The sequence below is a fragment of the Polyodon spathula genome, chromosome 8 (genome assembly GCF_017654505.1).
Source record: "Polyodon spathula isolate WHYD16114869_AA chromosome 8, ASM1765450v1, whole genome shotgun sequence".
NCBI lineage: Eukaryota > Metazoa > Chordata > Actinopteri > Acipenseriformes > Polyodontidae > Polyodon > Polyodon spathula.
Window position 1 is genome coordinate 13,155,494 of NC_054541.1, and position 19,672 is coordinate 13,175,165.

At 47.1% G+C, this 19,672-nt stretch overlaps 1 protein-coding gene across 1 annotated transcript; it reads right to left on the reverse strand.

Annotated features, from left to right (window-relative positions):
• Positions 1–2,401: 2,401 nt before the first annotated feature.
• apcdd1l (adenomatosis polyposis coli down-regulated 1-like) lies at positions 2,402–16,728 on the reverse strand. Its single transcript, XM_041256888.1, has 4 exons — positions 16,293–16,728; positions 4,686–4,866; positions 3,666–4,191; positions 2,402–3,328 (listed from the first exon to the last, which is right to left on the reverse strand). Exons 1-4 carry the CDS (start codon positions 16,339–16,341, stop codon positions 2,579–2,581), a joined length of 1,506 nt encoding a protein of 501 aa, XP_041112822.1. The 5' UTR covers positions 16,342–16,728; the 3' UTR covers positions 2,402–2,578.
• Between the last annotated feature and the right edge of the window lie 2,944 nt (positions 16,729–19,672).

Below are 19,672 nucleotides of genomic sequence, written 5' to 3' on the forward strand. Positions count from 1 at the left end.
TGAATTGTTTTTTGTTGAGGGCTTCCTTCTTTTATTTTCAGAGACTTGGTTAAATTGCCATAAAGCAGGCTTGCACATGGAAGTGAAGGTGGTGCAGTGGGCGTGTTCACTAACGTGCTGTGCTGTTCTCCTTGGGGGACTGCGTTCAGATCCAGCGGATTCCTTCCTTTTATTTGACCTTATAGTAGGTATGAAACACAGCTTCCCTATGGGAGCTGGTGGTGCAGTGCCTTCATCTGAGGTGTGGCATCAGTTTTCCAGAGTATTTAGCATTTTTATTTGTAAATATCTTCCCTTATCAACGTTGACTGTTGAAACAAGACAAGCTGGCAAAACTAAACCAGAGTGTCGGGTTAAGGGCTGGCTACCTCAGCCACCCACGCCGAAAACATCAAATGGTTAGTTTTTCAGGAAGGGCAGTTATTGTTTTTTTTTTATTTTTTTTTACAAATTAACATAAAAAGCAGCCAATTTTTTCAGGACCTAGTGGGCCAAAAAGCTCTATTGAAGCTGGTATTTGATACAGTTTGTTATTCTAGTACATAAGTGTGTAGTATGAGAATGCTTTATCATGATTTAGAAGTGCTGGTGTCCATGGCTGTTATAAGCGCTGTGTTCACATCGTGGGAGATACAAGCCATCTGTTGTGATTTCTAAACACGCTGGGTCTATTCCTACACCATCCTAACCCAGTCTGCAGCCCTCCCTTTCCAGACTTCCAAGACTAAATGATTTGATCAACTTACTATTTCTTCAGCTGTAACTTCCAACAAAACTCTAAAAGTTGTAGAACCCACACCGTGTGTGTGTGTGTGTGTGTGTGTGTGTGTGTGTGTGAATAATCCACGAGGCTGCGATTTATTTCTGTAATACACTACACCCAGCTGTCGTTAGCCAGCCAAAGTTCCAGGTAGAACCAAACCCACTCCATAAATTATAGTGGAAAACATGTTTATAATATATATATTATATAAAATGATATAATTGAAAATGCAGAGGACCTAAAAAGCAGCAATAACATGAGCATTAACATGAGACAAAAACACGGCAAGCCCTCTACATAGTAAATACTTCAGATATAAACAGATTTGTGTACAGCTCTTGCTAAAAGTTTTGCCTCACTCTGTAGAATTAACAGTCTTGACTTCATAGAGTCGCATGAAATAACAATACTGAATTACATACCGCTTCGTACTTAACGAAAACCTGACAATGTTTGAAAAATGTGACATTTCAAAATGTAACAGGAAATACTGCACCACTATTATCGGATCCAGTAGACTTTAGCGATATCATTTTGTAGTTTCTTTGATTACACGATGTTAAATAAAAGATCTAATTCGACTCTATGAAGTAAAATCTGTTCATTCTATAGGGTGAGGCAAAACTTTTTGGCCAGAGCTGTAGGTTAATAATCAGAGAAATTATTTTCCTTTTATTAATAATAAATAATAATAATAATAATAATAATAATAATACATTTTTAAAATCATTTCAATTATAAATAAGATGAGGTTTTACATGAAAGCATGTGAACCTCTTGAGCAGGGTGAGGTTGGGAGAGGCTGGGATTCAGAACAGGCTTGGCGAGTCCCTGGGACCAAGGCTGAGAAGGAGGAAGCAGCTCTGGAATCTCGGACTACATCGTAAAGCTGCTCCTCTTCTTTCTTTCCCTCTTCCTGTCAGCTCTTCCACCCTAAATCAAAGTGACTGCACTGTAGCTCTGCGCCGAGCAGCCAGCGGTTACCGTTCCTGCAGTCACTGCTGGGTTCTGCCAAGCAGCGTTGTATTATTTCATTTGTATTAAACTAATCCTTGCTCCAACCCTAACTTTCAACTATTTGCTTTGAACAGCTGTTACTGGGGAAATGGAGAACATGGCTGATGCTGAACCAGATGTTACGAAGAATGTTATAGCTTTCTTTGTCTCTGAAGGGAGCAGCGTTTAGGCACCAGGTTTTGTTTTTTGGTTCAGGGCTGCATCAGCTTTCTGATGCTGGTGAGAGTTTCGCAGTGATTGTCTCAGGACGTGATAGGGACGGACATGCCCAGGAATTTTATTGTGTGGGAATCTGGAGCAACTCCTCCTTCTACCAGTAGGAGGCAGAAACAGTAACAGTTATATACCTCTTATATCTTATGATGCTTAGTGGTTTAAGTGCCAGTAGTTCTGTTAGCTTGACAGAACTGAGTTGTACCATGTATTCGATGGACCCCACAGTAAAATATCAGTTGTAGTATTATTATTATTATTATTATTATTATTATTATTATTATTATTATTATTAGCGTCAATATCTAATTAAATAATATGAATTATTATTAAAAATATATATATAAATATACACAGGTTTGTTTGTGTGTGTGTGTGTGTGTGTGTATATATATATATATATATATATATATATATATATATATATATATATTTCATGTCATTTCCCAAAAGGCAATAGCACCTCAATGTAAAAAAAAAAACCCAAAACTTAAATACAGGGTATAACAATATATATATAAATATGTACATGTTTGCTTATGCATCCAGTTTGCACAGAATCCATCCCCGCTCCGTAGTCCCCACTCAGAGCACAGCGAGCAGGTACAAGCTGACCCCCAGCAGGGTTGCCCAGCCAGTCACTTTGAGCACGCTGGCTCTGCCCTGCTGGCTGCGCTGGCCGTGCCTGGCAGCCGTCTCCACCGTTCCTGTGCACTGGACCAGCGGGGCCTGGTAGGAGGTGGGCCTCTTCTCGGGCCGGTCGGGGCTAGAGCCGTCGGTGGGCCTCTCACCAATGAACAGTAGGGGGCGCTGCTTGTGGTCCAGCTGTGTTTTGAAGAGCTCGTACTCATTGTGGGGGAGCGTGATGCCCAGTGAGGCGCAGCCCTGAGTGCCGGTGATGTCCTGCTCCTGCCCGAGCGTCCAGGAGCCCGCCTCGCCGCAGGTGCCCTTCTCGGAGGCGTTGAGCATCAGCACCGTGGCCCTGTCCAGTGCTGTCACCTTGGCATGAGTCACCTTGAACACGAAGTCGGTGCCATCGGGCACCACTGCGGAGCGGTGGCCCCTCACGTAGTGCCCCGAGGCATGCACGGTGAAGGTGGGCTGCCGGCATGCCGGGTCGGAGTAGTGGTGGTAGTAGCCCTCCCAGGAGCGGCTGCGCTCTTGGAAGATGAAATAGCGGGTGAGGAAGAGGACCGCGGGTCGCACCTCGCACTCCCGGCTCACCCACTTGCCCTGGAGCTCCAGGGGCAGGTCCGGCTGGCGGGGCAGGATGGGGGGCTGGTGTTCATTGGAGCGGTAGACGATTCCGCACACCGGGCACGGGTGTATGTGGTGCTGTGGGAGGACAGAGGGTTAGCAGGGAAGCAGAGGTCCACTCTGTGAGCATTGCTTTGAAGCAGCCGTTCATTAAACCAGGACCATGATGTCAAGCACCCCTGTCCTTCATATAAATTGTTACCAGTCACCACTGTCACTGCTAACATTAACCCTAATGTGCACCCTAACCCTAACCCTAACCCTAACCCATGCTACTGTTAATGGGACCGTACCTAAGCTTCACATAGGTGCAGCCTAACCTTCTCTAAACTGTATTACGCAGAGAGAAAGCCCAATCCTGCTTGTCTGGTTAGCCCCATTTACACTGACGCACAGCTTTCTGCCACTCACTCACCATGGCATTCTGCAGCGGGCGCTGGTACCCGGTGGGCCTGTAGTTCATTCTCTGCGCCCAGTCGGTGTGCACGTCACCCAGGAACAGCTCCTCCACCAGGCGGCGCTGTGGGTGCTGCTGCTTCTCCAACCTGAGCAGCCCCAGCTCCAGCATGGAGAAGCCCAAGCCTGCCCTGCAGTCACGGCCGCTCTTGGAGTTGTACAGCTCGTGAACCCTCCCTGGCGCCCACCTGCCCCCCCTCGACAGGAACCCCGGGCAGGTGAGGTTGATCCGGCCCGCGAGCTCCTGCATGGCTGCCTGGCTGTGGAAGACGATGCCCACTTTGTTGACGTGGTGGTCTGTCTCGGTAGCTCCTCGGGTGATCCAGGATGCCTGGCGCAGTCGTAGCTTCCCCTTGATGGTCAGTGAGTAAGTGGGCTCCCGGCAGCCCCCATCCTGGTAGTAGAACTGCAGGGCTTTGAAGAGCCGGTTGGAGTAGAAGGTGTAGAACCGCGTAAGAAACTCTGGACCGGGGCGCACCTCACACCTACAGGGGAAGAAACACAATCACCTCATTACAGTCTGTGCCTGGGGCTGAGAAGCCACATCGTTAGTACACCTTAGCTGGAACATTCCTAGAAGATTCAATAATGTTGTATGAAGTTATTTTAAGTGGGATAGTTTTGGTTTTGAAGGAACGACCAGCCCTGTCAGCATTGGTAGGGCTTGTTTATTGTCGTGTCCGAGCAATGGCACGGTGCCTCCTTACACAGTGTACTGCTGGAGGTTCAGCAGCACAAACACAGCAGGCAACTCATTAAGTTTATTAAAACCACATGAGATTAGCAAACTATAATATAATACAACATGACATAAAGAGGTTATGAACATGGATTCAAATTATAACAAAAACAGCTGCCATGCTTTCAGGCTCTTTAGAAAATTCTTATTATTTTCTGTTCTGCCTGAAATGCTAGGGAGCTGAATAAGCTAACAATGAGAAGTCTCTGGGAGTGTTCGCCAGTAGATGGGAGCTGTTACCCTGTGGATACCCAGTTGCCCTCCAGCTGAGGTGGTATGAGGGCTGTGATCCTCGCCCCGTCCTGCAAGTGGCGCAATTGGAACTGGCACTGTGGCTCCCACTGCAGCTTGAGCGTTGTGTTCGCCAGGGGGTGCGGAGCTGACGGGACGTCCCACAGCTTGCTTCCAGAGATCGGCAGCACTGAAAAGACAAAGGAGCTGGTTAATGATTGCAAAACCACAGCTGGCAGCATGTGCAATATACAAGAGCAGAAACTGGGTCTAGATTCACAAAGCTATTTACTGCAAGCTGTCATCAGCAAAAACAATTCTGAATGGAAATTAATCACCAATTAAAACAAATAAGAAACAATTGTAACATGAGGTTAGAAGAAGGACATTATTTGATGGTGTGTAATTATAAAATGTGAGTTTATTCAATTCAAGCACCTGGCAGTGCATGTGCAACTTTTCAGGTTATTTCTCTCTCTTAGTGATTTGGGTCAGTTGAATAAACCCCCTTGACGGTAGCGCTGCCTTCATTGCTGGTTGATTAAAACAAGATAGAAGCAGGTTTTTATGCTGAAAATGTGTTTCAATTGAACACGCTTCACTGCGGCACAGCCAGATAGCTGGTACACAATCAAAACCATTCACAGCACAACACAATTAATCAGCACTCGGAAAAATAATATATTCATTCCATATGTTTCAGATTTCCAAGTATGCAGAAGAAAACCAGTTTATGGGTTAGCCAGAAACCATTTCAATGGAGATACAGACCAGCTTGGCACCTCATGTATCATTCTGCTAGTTTCAATGTCTACCACGAAAATATGGATACGGTTTATATATTTCCAGCCAAATAAATGTGTTTGTAATTTTCTTCTGTAAATATTTTGGTAACTGACAACAAAAATCTGTGATACTCTTGGGAGATGCCAGAATCTTAGAGCAATTCTCTTAGGGTTGCAGAATAAATGAGGTTTAATTAAAGGGTTGCTCCTTAGTCGCACATTTGTTTAAACTGTCCATTTAGTGATCTGTTTCATGTAGACTTCTCACTAACTTCAGAGAATGCCAGCTCTGTCAACAGACCAATAAAATGAGATGAAAATGAGAATTAAAAAAACCCAAAAGGAATAATAAAAACCCCATTTTAATTTGAGTGGGATCTGCCGTTTCACAGGGATTCTTTAGGTTTTAAACGCCAATCCGTTACCATTTCACCCCATTTTTCATGATTCGGTGCCTTTCAGTGGAAAAGATTACATCTGTGATTAAACACATGGTTGCGGTTATGAAAGAAAGCTTGTCACAGAATTACTGAGCACACGAGTTTCATGCCGAGTAAATTGGTAGCTCTTTTTTCCGTGAATATAAACAGCGGTTTCAACCTTTAAAACGTTTTTAATGAGATGCGTGTCATTAAAAGGCTCAATCACGGTCTCAGCAGGTCCCCCTGCCACACCTCAAATTGCACGGAGAGCAATTACATGCAACTGCACTCACGGGCTAGAGGCTTGATGCTTTCTAATGAGCTGCACTAGGTAGCAGCCCATTACAAGAAGCCCAGCAGCAGGAGGGTATTAACCCTCTTTGGAAAAGTAGTTTCCAGTTACAGCACAGACCTCCCTATTCATGTATCGTTGCTCTGAGCAGTGAGCAGGGCTATGACCAAGCCTTGATGCTGGACAAGCTTCCCTTGCATGGGTCGACAGAAACCAAGAATGCTGGTTCTTGATTCAGCAAAGCTTCTGAAATTATGGTGAATCCAGTCTGTAAAGCTCCAACCCAGGGCTGCTTGCCTGCACCCATGTTACATCAACATGTCTTTGTGCACATGCAACGTGTGTCTTGACAGAAGAAAGAACTGGGCTAATTTAAAAGCCTCATTCCCTTGCTCTGTGCACACATTCAATATTTCCTGAGGTGTGAGGAGTGGCTTTCACAACTACACCAGATGCACGATGCATAATGCATGATGTAACCACAGTCTTCCAACCCTGTCTGAAAAGTCTGAGAGTGGAGTCCACTATCTGTGTGTGTGTGTGTGTGTCTCAATAAGCGTGGGCTTATGAAGGAATAAACAGAGTGAATAGGAATCACAATTCTCAACAGGATTCAGCACCACAGTTTAAAAGTAGGGCTTTTATGATATAGTGTGGAATGCATTGAACGTCAACCAGAAGCTGCACAAACAGAGACATCTGCACATGAAAGAACATGCATGTTAGGAAACAACAGCAGCAGCAACATGTCAGTGACCCGTGTTGGACAGAATGAACTCTTGAGGCTCCTTTCCCCCATATATTAATAAGGAAATACAGTGTTTTGCTTCCCAGTACAACCCCGAAACCCTCATTCATCTCCTCGATTGCCCCGTTCTTTCAAAACCAAACCGCCTCCCTCATTTTCTTTTTTTGGATACTGGCTCAGAAACCACACTGTCTTCTTGGCAAAAAAAATGACGGCTTTTCAGCTGTGCTCCAGCCGACTGGATTTGATCCAGACCCCGGGCTAGCCTCCCTTCGCTTTGGAAGTGAGATCTTGGCATGTCAGTGCCTTAGGAATGAACCTGTCAAACTCCCCACGATCCCACAAAGTGAATCCCGCTCCCTGTTCTGAACTCCGACCAAAGGGAGTGACCATGTTTGTTCTTCTGAAACCAGACAAGCCACAGAGTCATCAATGCATCATTTCAAGCAGAGGGGTTCAGTAGAGGCTGTAGTGCATCATTCAGCTACTCCACACACACCAGCTCTCCCAGTGACAGGACTGCAGTACAGTATTGACCATGCCTCTACAGTGGGGCACCGCACTAATATTTGACAGCGGATCAGTAGCTGGGCTGTGTAACCAGATGCAGAGCTAGGTTAGTACGGATTTGCTAGTCCCAGTTGCAGCTTCTTTAACCAATCTGAACTTGTAAAGACTGTAACTTATTGAAATATTGATATACTGTAATTCCTATCAGGTTATTTTATACTGCTAAATATATTTGTGTAGCAGTGTCCTAGTGAAGCCACATCTCCTGGGCTTGGTCAGCCAGGGACTGGCAGGCAACAGGAATGGGGTTGGTACCAATGCAAGAACAATGATTCTTGTGTGACTTGTGGCACTTCTTCTCTTCCAGTAGAGGGCACTGTGACACGTGTGGCAATGTCGATCGTGTGCCCCGATTGCACAGCCTGGGTAACCATGAGGTTTGGATTGTAATAAGAGTGGCTCAGCACCAGAGGGCGCCATGGCTGAGGAAATAACATCATAAACCTGAGAGACACGTGCAGGTCAAAATCTATGAGAATTCCAGGACCACCAACCCACTGGAGCACGCAGAGAGAGAGGGCCCCTTTCAACGGGGCCCAGCCCTGGGGGATGGGTTAAACAACAGACCTGATTAGAAGATTTTCACTGGTTGTACCAGCAGAGCAAGTCCCTGTCTTGCTTTGACTGTATATTTAAGAAAAGCGCCTGGCGTTAGCGCTGTTACTGCAGATAGCACAGCTGTTATTAACATGGCTGTTGGGTTCCATCAAAACATAACATAGTGTAGTGTGCACAGGGGTAGAGGTCAGGGCTGGTAGGGGACGCGATCTAAAAATGAAGACGTGAAGGCGATATCTGCTCCTGCAAGTGAGCCCGGCTCTTTTGTACAGCGGTATCGGCACTGAGTTTCAGAGCGGGAGGGCCTGGGGTCGCGTCCCTCCTCAGCCTGTGAGAAACCGTGGTTTGCCACAATATCAACTCCATGAACAAAGGATACAGATGTCCTACTTGGAAGAACGGTTTGGGAGATGGTTGCTTTCATAGATTCCACAATGATTCATGCAAAACTTCAATATAGCAATCTGGGCGACTCCACACCCTGCTTCAATAATTTGTTACAAATCACTGCCAGCCTTGCTGTGCCCTGGCAAGTGCACTAAGCACTGCACACAAGGATCGTTCAGTGTTTCATTTGAGGCTCACATTACCTCGTCTATTACAGCAGGACTGTGTGTCACAGACACAACGCAGCCTGGTTCAGCCTGGCAGGCAGACACAAAGAACATTTTATGTTAGGATATCAGATTCTAAAAAAAACAAACCACTAACAGTATTCTAGTCCTTTGAGAAAGACTTTTTTTTTTTTTTAAATGGTGTTTGATAAGCCATCGTTAAGGGGTGAAAAAGCAAGCGTCACCACAAGAGCAAAATCCATCGCTGGAATGCCGATGATTCCTGTTGTGGGGAAGTCATTTGTCGTCTCTACACACCTAGTGGGGGGTGATATCTTCCTGTCAAAGTGCAGCCTGCAGGCTTGCGTTCCGCGTGTGAACAGACCCAGCGGAGCTCGGCCAACTCCTCTGCAGCGTTGTCTTTTCAAACGCCTGTTTTGTGCTAATTGATGCAACTGAAAGCTGCCACCGGGACAATGGGAGCTTTCTTCAGAAGGAGCTTTTGGACACGTGCGACTTGTTTACAGTGAAAGAAATCTCTCTTTCAAACACGTGAATCCGAGACCTAAAAGCTGAAGCAAGCGTGACAGGTGAAGATAAGGGCCAGAGCTCAGCCTGGCAGACACTTTGTGTTATCAGTGCTCTCCTGTCCTAGGAGAGGTTCTGCTCAGAGAACACACCAGAAGAGGCTTTGTGAGCCCTGTACCTCACACACAGCACACAACACATACATTCCAGATGAATCCGTGCTTATTGAGGCTCAGTTCCCATGACTAACAATGTTTTTGTTGTTGTTGTACTCTCATGTTTGGCAAAGGCAGCCTGTACTTTCTTATCCTGCATCCTGTAATTCCAGTGAGCTTGGCTATCTGCTCAGACAACAGCCTTCTCCGAGCTGTTCACCATATGGAGCCAGATGATAGACAAAAAAAACACTAAAAAACAACAAGAGCAAAAAAAAAACAAAACGCACCCACCAGATTGTGGCAGAGACTCGTTTTTCATGCTGCGCAACGTTTTGAGTAACGAGGTTTGATTTGAGTTATTAGACAAAGCCAGTCAGTCCTTTTTGCAGTTTGGAAAAGCTGCTGATTGAGAAGTAACTGGAACAAGATGGGGAAACCCAGGAGGCACTTTCCTCATTCCGTCCCTCCTCGCAGGCGTCAGTAAGACATCAAGAGGCAGAGTCACTGAAACATTACCAGTCTTCTCTCCTGTGTGTGCAAGTGCAAAGAAGTTTTCCTTGGAAAGAGCTTCTTGCTCTTTGTTCTCAGTAATTACCAGGATCATCCTGCCACACCTGTTTGTTTTGCTCCAGAGCAAAGTTAGCACCTGTTTTGTTCTATAAAAATAATAAAGGTGACACTACCAGTTATAAAAGTGGAGCTGGTTTAGTAATGCTTAGGGAATCAAGCCCAAAGAGTCTGCGTGGTGCAGGAGACAGCCTCTAGACCTCCGTGATTCAAACCCCCCTCAGCAGCTCTGCTCTCTTTATTAGAAATGTGCTGCCCATGTTTTTGCTGGTTGCTGCTCTGAATCCTTGCCAGTCATGTGGCGGCAGCGTCCTCTTTCCACACTCTGCCTCCTATCCTGATCACAGCCTATGCTTGTTTGAATTAAAGTGCCGTGATTTCAGAGACCCTTGGCAGCGCAGTGGCATGCTTAATAAGCAGCCTGGTATCAAATAGAAAAGGGCTGCAGCTCGCTACTTTCTTACGTTTCCTTTCAAGTCTGTTTTGATGAGTAAAACAAAAATGTTTTAATGACATTTTCATGACTTGTTTATAGAGGTCAACATTGCAACACTAAAGTAACTGATTGAAGAAATCGATTCTGTAATTTTAGTTTAGTTTTCTCTCATTTTACAAACACTGTCTTCAGTAAAAACCTGATTTAAACTTCTTAACTGGCTTGTAGTAGCGCAAGATTGACATCAGAGACCTGGATCATTGCTGACAAAGTAACAGGATAGCATTGATGAAGCTGAAACATCAGAGGAGAGCCTTAGAATGAAATACTAGTTTCTTGCAGCTAGCTGCTAGCAACAGTGTAACAGCAGAGACTTCGGAAAAGTAGTGAATGACAAGCTGCAACTGTCAGACCCCATGCCGTAAGATCCTCATAGGCACAGAGGAGTACACTGTACTGTAGCAAGCTACTGGACTGAAGAAAAACACAAAGATCCAAGCCTACCACACACACACACACACACTGCACACTGACACACATACACACACACACACACACACACACACACACACACACTATCATTTAATCATGCAATTACGCAGTCAAGCAACCAAACTCACACTCTCTGATCAGCTTATCTCAAAATGACCTTAAGACGGACCCCTCCTACAACCCCCCCAACCCCCCCTCCCCTCCCAGTGACATCGGAATTCACTATCACTGTCACTTGCCTTGCTGCACACTACAGAGTGGATCAATCACTGCGGAGTGGATCAATCACTGTGGAGTGGATCAATCACTGCGGAGTGGATCAATCACTGTGGAGTGGATCAATCACTGCGGAGTGGATCAATTGTGCTGATACCATTAAAGCAGTGAAAACCACTGATCGGAATCAATCAATATAACTCCAGTACCAAAGATCCTTCCGCTGCTAGTATTTCAGTATTTTGCCGGGTCCATTGATTCAGCACTGGAATATCTCAGAGATGCATAATAAAACTAAACTAAACTAGCGCATGGACTAAGCATTGGAAGAACACGATGAGCGGCACATGCAGACTCCATCCAGCCTCATGTTTCGCTGAGCTAACGCACCCTGTTTGAATTAGAACGGGGTGTAATTACGCTTCAGCTGTGCGGTATAATCCGATACTGCAGCTCTGTGGCCCCCTCCCTGCTATTCTCTTACTTGTTTACATGAACGTCCGCAAACAGGCAATTTTGCATCCCATTCTTTCAAGCAGATTTCAAAGTTTGATTACACTGAGCCCGACCAGTTTAATTAGCCTGCTTTTCTCTTATAGGGCAGGCGCCTACGGCTTGGTGATCTGGAAACCTGCACAGAGCTAGCATCTGCAAAGAAAGAGGCTGGAGGCGTTGTTCTCTTTCTAATCCTTGTTTCTATAAATTAACTTCACGCTCCATAAACTGTTCTGCTTTCATCCCCTTCACTGTCACTATTATGACAAGAAAAATTAGGACTCAGGGACAGTGTTAAAACTAAAACGATACTGAGGGTAGCTTCAGAGCAAAGTAATGTTGGTTATATTATTTCTGCTGTTACCAGAACCAGCCCTCCATCTACTCTCGGAGCTGGCAGAGCCCAGAGACGCAGCTCATCAAGAGCACCTCACTGCTCTCAGACAGAGGCACAGGAGCCCAGAGACGCAACTCACCAAGAGCACCTCACTGCTCTCAGACAGAGGCACAGGAGCACAGGGAAGGGAGCTGACAGAGCCCAGAAACACAGCTCATCAAGAGCACCTCACTACTCTCAGACAGGCACAGGAGCACAGAGACGCAGCTCATCAAGAGAACCTCACTGCTCTCAGACAGAGGCACAGGAGCCCAGAGACGCAGCTCATCAAGAGCACTTCACTGCTCTCAGACAGAGGCACAGGAGCACAGGGAAGGGAGCTGACAGAGCCCAGAGACAAAGCTCATCAAGAGCACCTCACTGTTCTCAGACAGGCACAGGAGCCCAGAGACGCAGCTCATCAAGAGAACCTCACTGCTCTCAGACAGAGGCACAGGAGCCCAGAGACGCAGCTCATCAAGAGCACCTCACTGCTCTCAGACAGAGGCACAGGAGCCCAGAGACGCAGCTCATCAAGAGCACTTCACTGCTCTCAGACAGAGGCACAGGAGCACAGGGAAGGGAGCTGACAGAGCCCAGAGACGCAGCTCATCAAGAGCACCTCACTGCTCTCAGACAGGCACAGGAGCCCAGAGACGCAGCTCATCAAGAGCACCTCACTGCTGTCAGACAGAGGCACAGGAGCCCAGAGACGCAGCTCATCAAGAGCACCTCACTGCTCTCAGACAGAGGCACAGGAGCCCAGAGACGCAGCTCATCAAGAGCACTTCACTGCTCTCAGACAGAGGCACAGGAGCCCAGAGACGCAGCTCATCAAGAGCACCTCACTGCTCTCAGACAGAGGCACAAGAGCACAGGGAAGGGAGCTGACAGAGCCCAGAGACGCAGCTCATCAAGAGCACCTCACTGCTCTCAGACAGAGGCACAGGAGCCCAGAGACGCAGCTCATCAAGAGCACCTCACTGCATCAAGAGCACCTCAGACAGAGGCACAGGAGCCCAGAGATGCAGCTCATCAAGAGCACCTCACTGCTCTCAGACAGAGGCACAGGAGCCCAGAGACGCAGCTCATCAAGAGCACCTCACTGCTCTCAGACAGAGGCACAGGAGCTCAGACAGAGACGCACGCTCATCAAGAGCACCTCACTGCTCTCAGACAGAGGCACAGGAGCCCAGAGACGCAGCTCATCAAGAGCACCTCACTGCTCTCAGACAGAGGCACAGGAGCCCAGAGAGCCCAGAGACGCAGCTCATCAAGAGCACCTCACTGCTCTCAGACAGAGGCACAGGAGCCCAGAGACGCAGCTCATCAAGAGCACCTCACTGCTCTCAGACAGAGGCACAGGAGCCCAGAGACGCAGCTCATCAAGAGCACCTCACTGCTCTCAGACAGAGGCACAGGAGCCCAGAGACGCAGCTCATCAAGAGCACCTCACTGCTCTCAGACAGAGGCACAGGAGCCCAGAGACGCAGCTCATCAAGAGCACCTCACTGCTCTCAGACAGAGGCACAGGAGCCCAGAGACGCAGCTCATCAAGAGCACCTCACTGCTCTCAGACAGAGGCACAGGAGCACAGGGAAGGGAGCTGACAGAGCCCAGAGACAAAGCTCATCAAGAGCACCTCACTGCTCTCAGACAGGCACAGGAGCCCAGAGACGCAGCTCATCAAGAGCACCTCACTGCTCTCAGACAGAGGCACAGGAGCACAGGGAAGGGAGCTGACAGAGCCCAGAGACAAAGCTCATCAAGAGCACCTCACTGCTCTCAGACAGAGGCACAGGAGCCCAGAGATGCAGCTCATCAAGAGCACCTCACTGCTCTCAGACAGAGGCACAGGAGCCCAGAGACGCAGCTCATCAAGAGCACCTCACTGCTCTCAGACAGAGGCACAGGAGCCCAGAGACGCAGCTCATCAAGAGCACCTCACTGCTCTCAGACAGAGGCACAGGAGCCCAGAGACGCAGCTCATCAAGAGCACTTCACTGCTCTCAGACAGAGGCACAGGAGCCCAGAGACGCAGCTCATCAAGAGCACCTCACTGCTCTCAGACAGAGGCACAAGAGCACAGGGAAGGGAGCTGACAGAGCCCAGAGACGCAGCTCATCAAGAGCACCTCACTGCTCTCAGACAGAGGCACAGGAGCGCAGAGACGCAGCTCATCAAGAGCACCTCACTGCTCTCAGACAGAGGCACAGGAGCGCAGAGACGCAGCTCATCAAGAGCACCTCACTGCTCTCAGACAGAGGCACAGGAGCCCAGAGATGCAACTCACCAAGAGCACCTCACTGCTCTCAAACAGAGGCACAGGAGCCCAGAGACGCAGCTCATCAAGAGCACCTCACTGCTCTCAGACAGAGGCACAGGAGCCCAGAGACGCAGCTCATCAAGAGCACCTCACTGCTCTCAGACAGAGGCACAGGAGCCCAGAGACGCAGCTCATCAAGAGCACCTCACTGCTCTCAGACAGGCACAGGAGCCCAGAGACGCAGCTCATCAAGAGCACCTCACTGCTCTCAGACAGAGGCACAGGAGCCCAGAGACGCAGCTCATCAAGAGCACCTCACTGCTCTCAGACAGAGGCACAGGAGCCCAGAGACGCAACTCATCAAGAGCACCTCACTGCTCTCAGACAGAGGCACAGGAGCACAGGGAAGGGAGCTGACAGAGCCCAGAGACACAGCTCATCAAGAGCACCTCACTGCTCTCAGACAGAGGCACAGGAGCCCAGAGACGCAGCTCATCAAGAGCACCTCACTGCTCTCAGACAGAGGCACAGGAGCCCAGAGACGCAGCTCATCAAGAGCACCTCACTGCTCTCAGACAGAGGCACAGGAGCCCAGAGACGCAGCTCATCAAGAGCACCTCACTGCTCTCAGACAGAGGCACAGGAGCCCAGAGACGCAGCTCATCAAGAGCACCTCACTGCTCTCAGACAGAGGCACAGGAGCCCAGAGACGCAGCTCATCAAGAGCACCTCACTGCTCTCAGACAGAGGCACAGGAGCCCAGAGACGCAGCTCATCAAGAGCACCTCACTGCTCTCAGACAGGCACAGGAGCACAGGGAAGGGAGCTGACAGAGCCCAGAGACACAGCTCATCAAGAGCACCTCACTGCTCTCAGACAGAGGCACAGGAGCCCAGAGACGCAGCTCATCAAGAGCACCTCACTGCTCTCAGACAGGCACAGGAGCCCAGAGACACAACTCATCAAGAGCACCTCACTGCTCTCAGACAGGCACAGGAGCACAGGGAAGGGAGCTGACAGAGCCCAGAGACACAGCTCATCAAGAACACCTCACTGCTCTCAGACAGAGGCACAGGAGCCCAGAGACGCAGCTCATCAAGAGCACCTCACTGCTCTCAGACAGGCACAGGAGCCCAGAGACGCAACTCATCAAGAGCACCTCACTGCTCTCAGACAGAGGCACAGGAGCCCAGAGACGCAGCTCATCAAGAGCACCTCACTGCTCTCAGACAGAGGCACAGACTCTGAAGCCAGCCCTTGTCATAATGTATCCGAGCTGAGTATCTGTCAGGAATCTCAGCACCTGCAGCTGACGGCTGCCAGAACCCAATTAAGGAACAGAAAGTGAGATTTGTAACCCGGTTTCCAAAGGGAGCGGCCAGTCCTGCAAGTTTTAGGAGTCTACAATGCAGCACAAGCCTATATACCCTTCACAGCTACATATGGAATTACATGTAAAGATTACAGCCTTTCTCTGCTTGGGGCTCCTGGGACCAATGTGCAAAGCTTTTGCTTGGAAGATATTTAAATACTTATTTATTTTAAAACTTTTTAAAACTTTTTTTTTTTTTTAATTGATGCGACCAAAATGAATCTATTTAACAGAAAAGTTTAGAAACATTTCACAAATACTAAAATATTATGAAATCGATGAAGCATTTATTTTTTTAAATCACATCTCATTAGTCAGAGCAATACAATTATTGAGAATCCAGGTTTCGTTTAAAACAAGACATTTCGAAGGCTATATTCTGTTTTAATGTATTAATTTCAAACCTATGTACAAATATTCTATAAATCAAGCCTCACTTCTCCCCTCTAATAAAAACATATTTACTACTTTGAAATAGGCATCATTACAGTTATTAAGAGGATATTTTTCTTCCACAAGAAACTGCTTAAAATAAGAAATACTCCAGTATTATTTTTAAAGGAGTTTTTAAAATGTGACTGGCATTTCGCTTTTCTACTGACAAGTGAAGTACTGTACTGTGCTGTCTACGTTATAGAGACTTTGAAAGCATTTATTATTGGGGAGCAGTAGAGCCCATTTGTGGGTTTAAAGCAACTCACATGAGAACTGAAGTCAAGCAGCCACCCAGTGTAGGCAGAGGGCATAACCCTCAGGCTTCAGAAACATCCACTGTACTCACCCTCCAGAGCCCACGCCACTGACAGAATCTGGACCAGGTGCTCAAACATCGTGTCAACAGCCCTTTGAAAACAATTGTACACTCCAAGAATGAATCTACCTCTCTCTGTGTCTCTCTTTCACACTCCAGAAACGATTCTATTTCTCTCTGTCTCTCTCTACCTCTCTGAGTCTCTGTCTGTCTCTTGTACACTCCACTAACGAGCCTATCTCCCTCTGTCTCTCTCTCTGTCTTCAGCTGGTGCCCCTTCTGGAGTTGTAACCCATACCAAGTCTTCAAAACGACTGTCTGGGATGTCTTAATTCCCCAAACTTTTTAACAGAAATGCAACACAAGAGCCAAGTCTTCTGGTAGGATATCACAGAATCGAGGGTGAAAGAAAAGCAAAAAAACAATGGTCCAGGATGTTGTCTCTGTCTCTCTCTCTCTCTCTCTCTCTCTCTCTCTCTCTCTATGTCTGCCTCTCTCACTGTGCTCCTGCACCAGAGCTGCTCCTCTGTTAAATGTTTGAAGTGGGAGAGGAGAGAGGAGTAGGAGGAGACTGCTCAGCCCCTTCCAGACTTCACTCTCGAGGAGGATTGAGAGCAAGGTGCTGCAGAGTAGTGGAAGCTTGCCTGCTGCTCAAACTCAGCGGAAGACTGCCTGGGCCGTGCTTATCTGTATGCACCAGTTACTGAAAAAAGAACAATTACAACAATATATATATATAACATATATATATATATATATATATATATATATATATATATATATATATATATATATATAATATATATATATATATACATATATATACATATATATTGTCTGGGTGTGTGTGTGTGTCAGTCAGTCTATCAGGGTGTGTGTTTGTATTACTGTTACAATGACGAAGGCATTTAGCTGGAATGCTTGTCCACTTTGTAACTTATTGCAGGCTTTTATTCCTGAAAAGGTAAATGAACAAATGTAGTGTACAAGTAACATTTGAAAAATACCATTGTTGACAAGTCCTACAAATTGAAGGCGGCAATCAATTAAAACCATTGTGTCAGGTGTATTTTCATTAGAGACACATAGATAATGTGATGGTTCCGTTAGCAGGATGGACATGGAGCTTCAGTCAACCCAGTCAAGACAGGGACACCACCTGGACATGCTGTGAAACAAGGTTTGATACGCCTGCTTGTTCAAGCACCCGTAACTGTTCAAATCATTCGTTATAGAGTTACAAACAGAGTCACGCGAGTCAGATCTGTGCAGCCGTGGCTTTTGACCTGAGCGGCGGATCTCGGTCTCGGTTGGCTGCCACAGCTCTCCGGGGTGATAAAGAGATCGGTGATCTGCGGGGGAGCACCCTGGCTGAGAGGAAGCCTGGGACTGACCCCAGGCACCTCTCCCAGCAGGGCTGGCTGTGCAGCACAGTACAGTGTGCTCCATGGCAGTGAATGGGAGCCTGAATACTGCCTTCTGTTAGGGGATGGTAGTTATGCTGCCTCTTCCAATAATCTTGTATAAACCTGTTTTCTTTCTTTTTTTTCTCTCATCTACTTTGTATACCGTGCACCTGGAATGATAATGTTTTATTTTATTTTTTTTTTTTAATGCATAAAATGAATTAAAATGCTACACAGACTGTAAACACTTTCTCTCGAGCTTAATCTATCGGCTGTGGTTAACTTGAAGACAATAGATTGCATGCAATCAAAGCGTGATGTTTTCAGAGGGCTTATCAGCTGCACCAGACAGGAATGGTTGCTTCCTCCAACAGCTTGTGAGGGTTGGTTGGTTTTGCAAACAGGTCCCGTCACATGGCTCGGGGTGTCGGTGCCAGGGCTTCAAGTCGTGTCTGGACAGCGTGGATGACTGTGGAGCTGCAATGAAATCATCTGATAAGCGCCTCCTCTAATCACTGCTTATGTAGTGCGAAGCACGGTATCAGGCAAGCGGCGGTCACTCAGAACAAGCCTGGGACAGCTATCTGCAGGATGCCTGTGGCAGAGTCGGATTGCAGGAGAACACACACACACACAGCACAGGGAGGAGGATGTTGTCATGATCTCCTACTCTGCTCTTCGGTGATAATAAATCAGGGCACTTAGAAGCATATTGTGATTCTCGTATTTAACGCTTCAGTTTAGGGGTGCAGAGATGAAGCTTAATCCAGTTCAGATTTAAACTTGACCAGTAGCTCACAAAACAGCCTGCATTAATGGATTCAGACCTAATCATGCGTGTAGTGTTGCCTCGTTTCCACACAGGGACCCCGGACTTGACACACGAACCCGTGCACGTCTGTTTCCATCTCAATCCAAAGCACTTCTCACGGGAAAGATACAGACTCGGGATTCATTCCCACGTATCCGACACGCATAAAGATCATAGAGGAATCCCTCTATAATCCGACCTCCAAGGACACTGAGTAGAGCCATCTCACAATAAAGAGGGGTCTTCAGGTATACAGAGTTGCTCACAAAGAGAGGTTTGCTGTACTACAGAAACACTTTTACATGCTTTAATTTATTATGCAAGGTGTAATCAGGCAGGGGTTGTGACAACATTTACTGGTTGCCGTCGTGGGATCGGAGGACGCCCACTGAACCTTCAGTTCCTCTGAGCTGTGTGGCCCTTCGGCGACGTGCACGCGCGGCGATATATATATATTATATATAATAATAATATATATTATATATAGAGATATATATATATATATATACCCCCACTGTGCTATAATAAGCATGAATTGCATGTGTCTTCTTAAAAAAGCAAAATAAATCGCTCTCACATTTATTTTAACTTTCCATTCCGTGTCCTTGGAGTATTCTGCTTTTGTAAATACTATACTAAAATGAAGAGGGATTTTCACCACAACTTAATAAGAGGCTGTGGAAAACCCAACTCACTGCACAAGTACTAGAAATCACATTTCATCCTTTTTTATTTGTTTAAAAAAAGTCTTCTATTCAGTGACTCATAGTGGAAACATCCATGCTGGTGGTGCAGCTGCAGGAGTTCCTCTCCCAGCAAAGACCCTTATCAGTTTGTGCACATTCTTTACTATTCAGTGAAAGGTGTCTGCGTACAGCCCTGCCTGGCCACCACAGTGCCAGCTGCTGCAGTGCAGCAATACGTGGCACATGTTACAGCTGTTACTTCACACTGGTGAAGGACCATCATGAGATTTTGCACATGCCTCAAAAAACTGCCTTCTTCACCAGTGGAAACCACACCTACACAGGAGCCAAACACGATCCCTGAGGGCCTCGCTTGAACACGATCCCTGAGGCTTGAACATGATCCCTGAGGCTTGAACACGATCCCTGAGGGCCTCACTTGAACACGATCCCTGAGGCTTGAACACAATCCCTGAGGCTTGAACACGATCCCCGAGGGCCTCGCTT

Coding starts and splice junctions, on each gene's coding strand:
- apcdd1l (XM_041256888.1), bottom strand. CDS start 16,341: ATGTTTGAGCACCTGGTCCAGATTCTGTCAGTGGCGTGGGCTCTGGAG. Junction 4,192..4,685: donor GGCAACTGGGTATCCACAGG/GTAACAGCTCCC, acceptor CTTCCCCTGTAG/GTGTGAGGTGCGCCCCGGTC. Junction 3,329..3,665: donor GCCCGCTGCAGAATGCCATG/GTGAGTGAGTGG, acceptor GTCCTCCCACAG/CACCACATACACCCGTGCCC.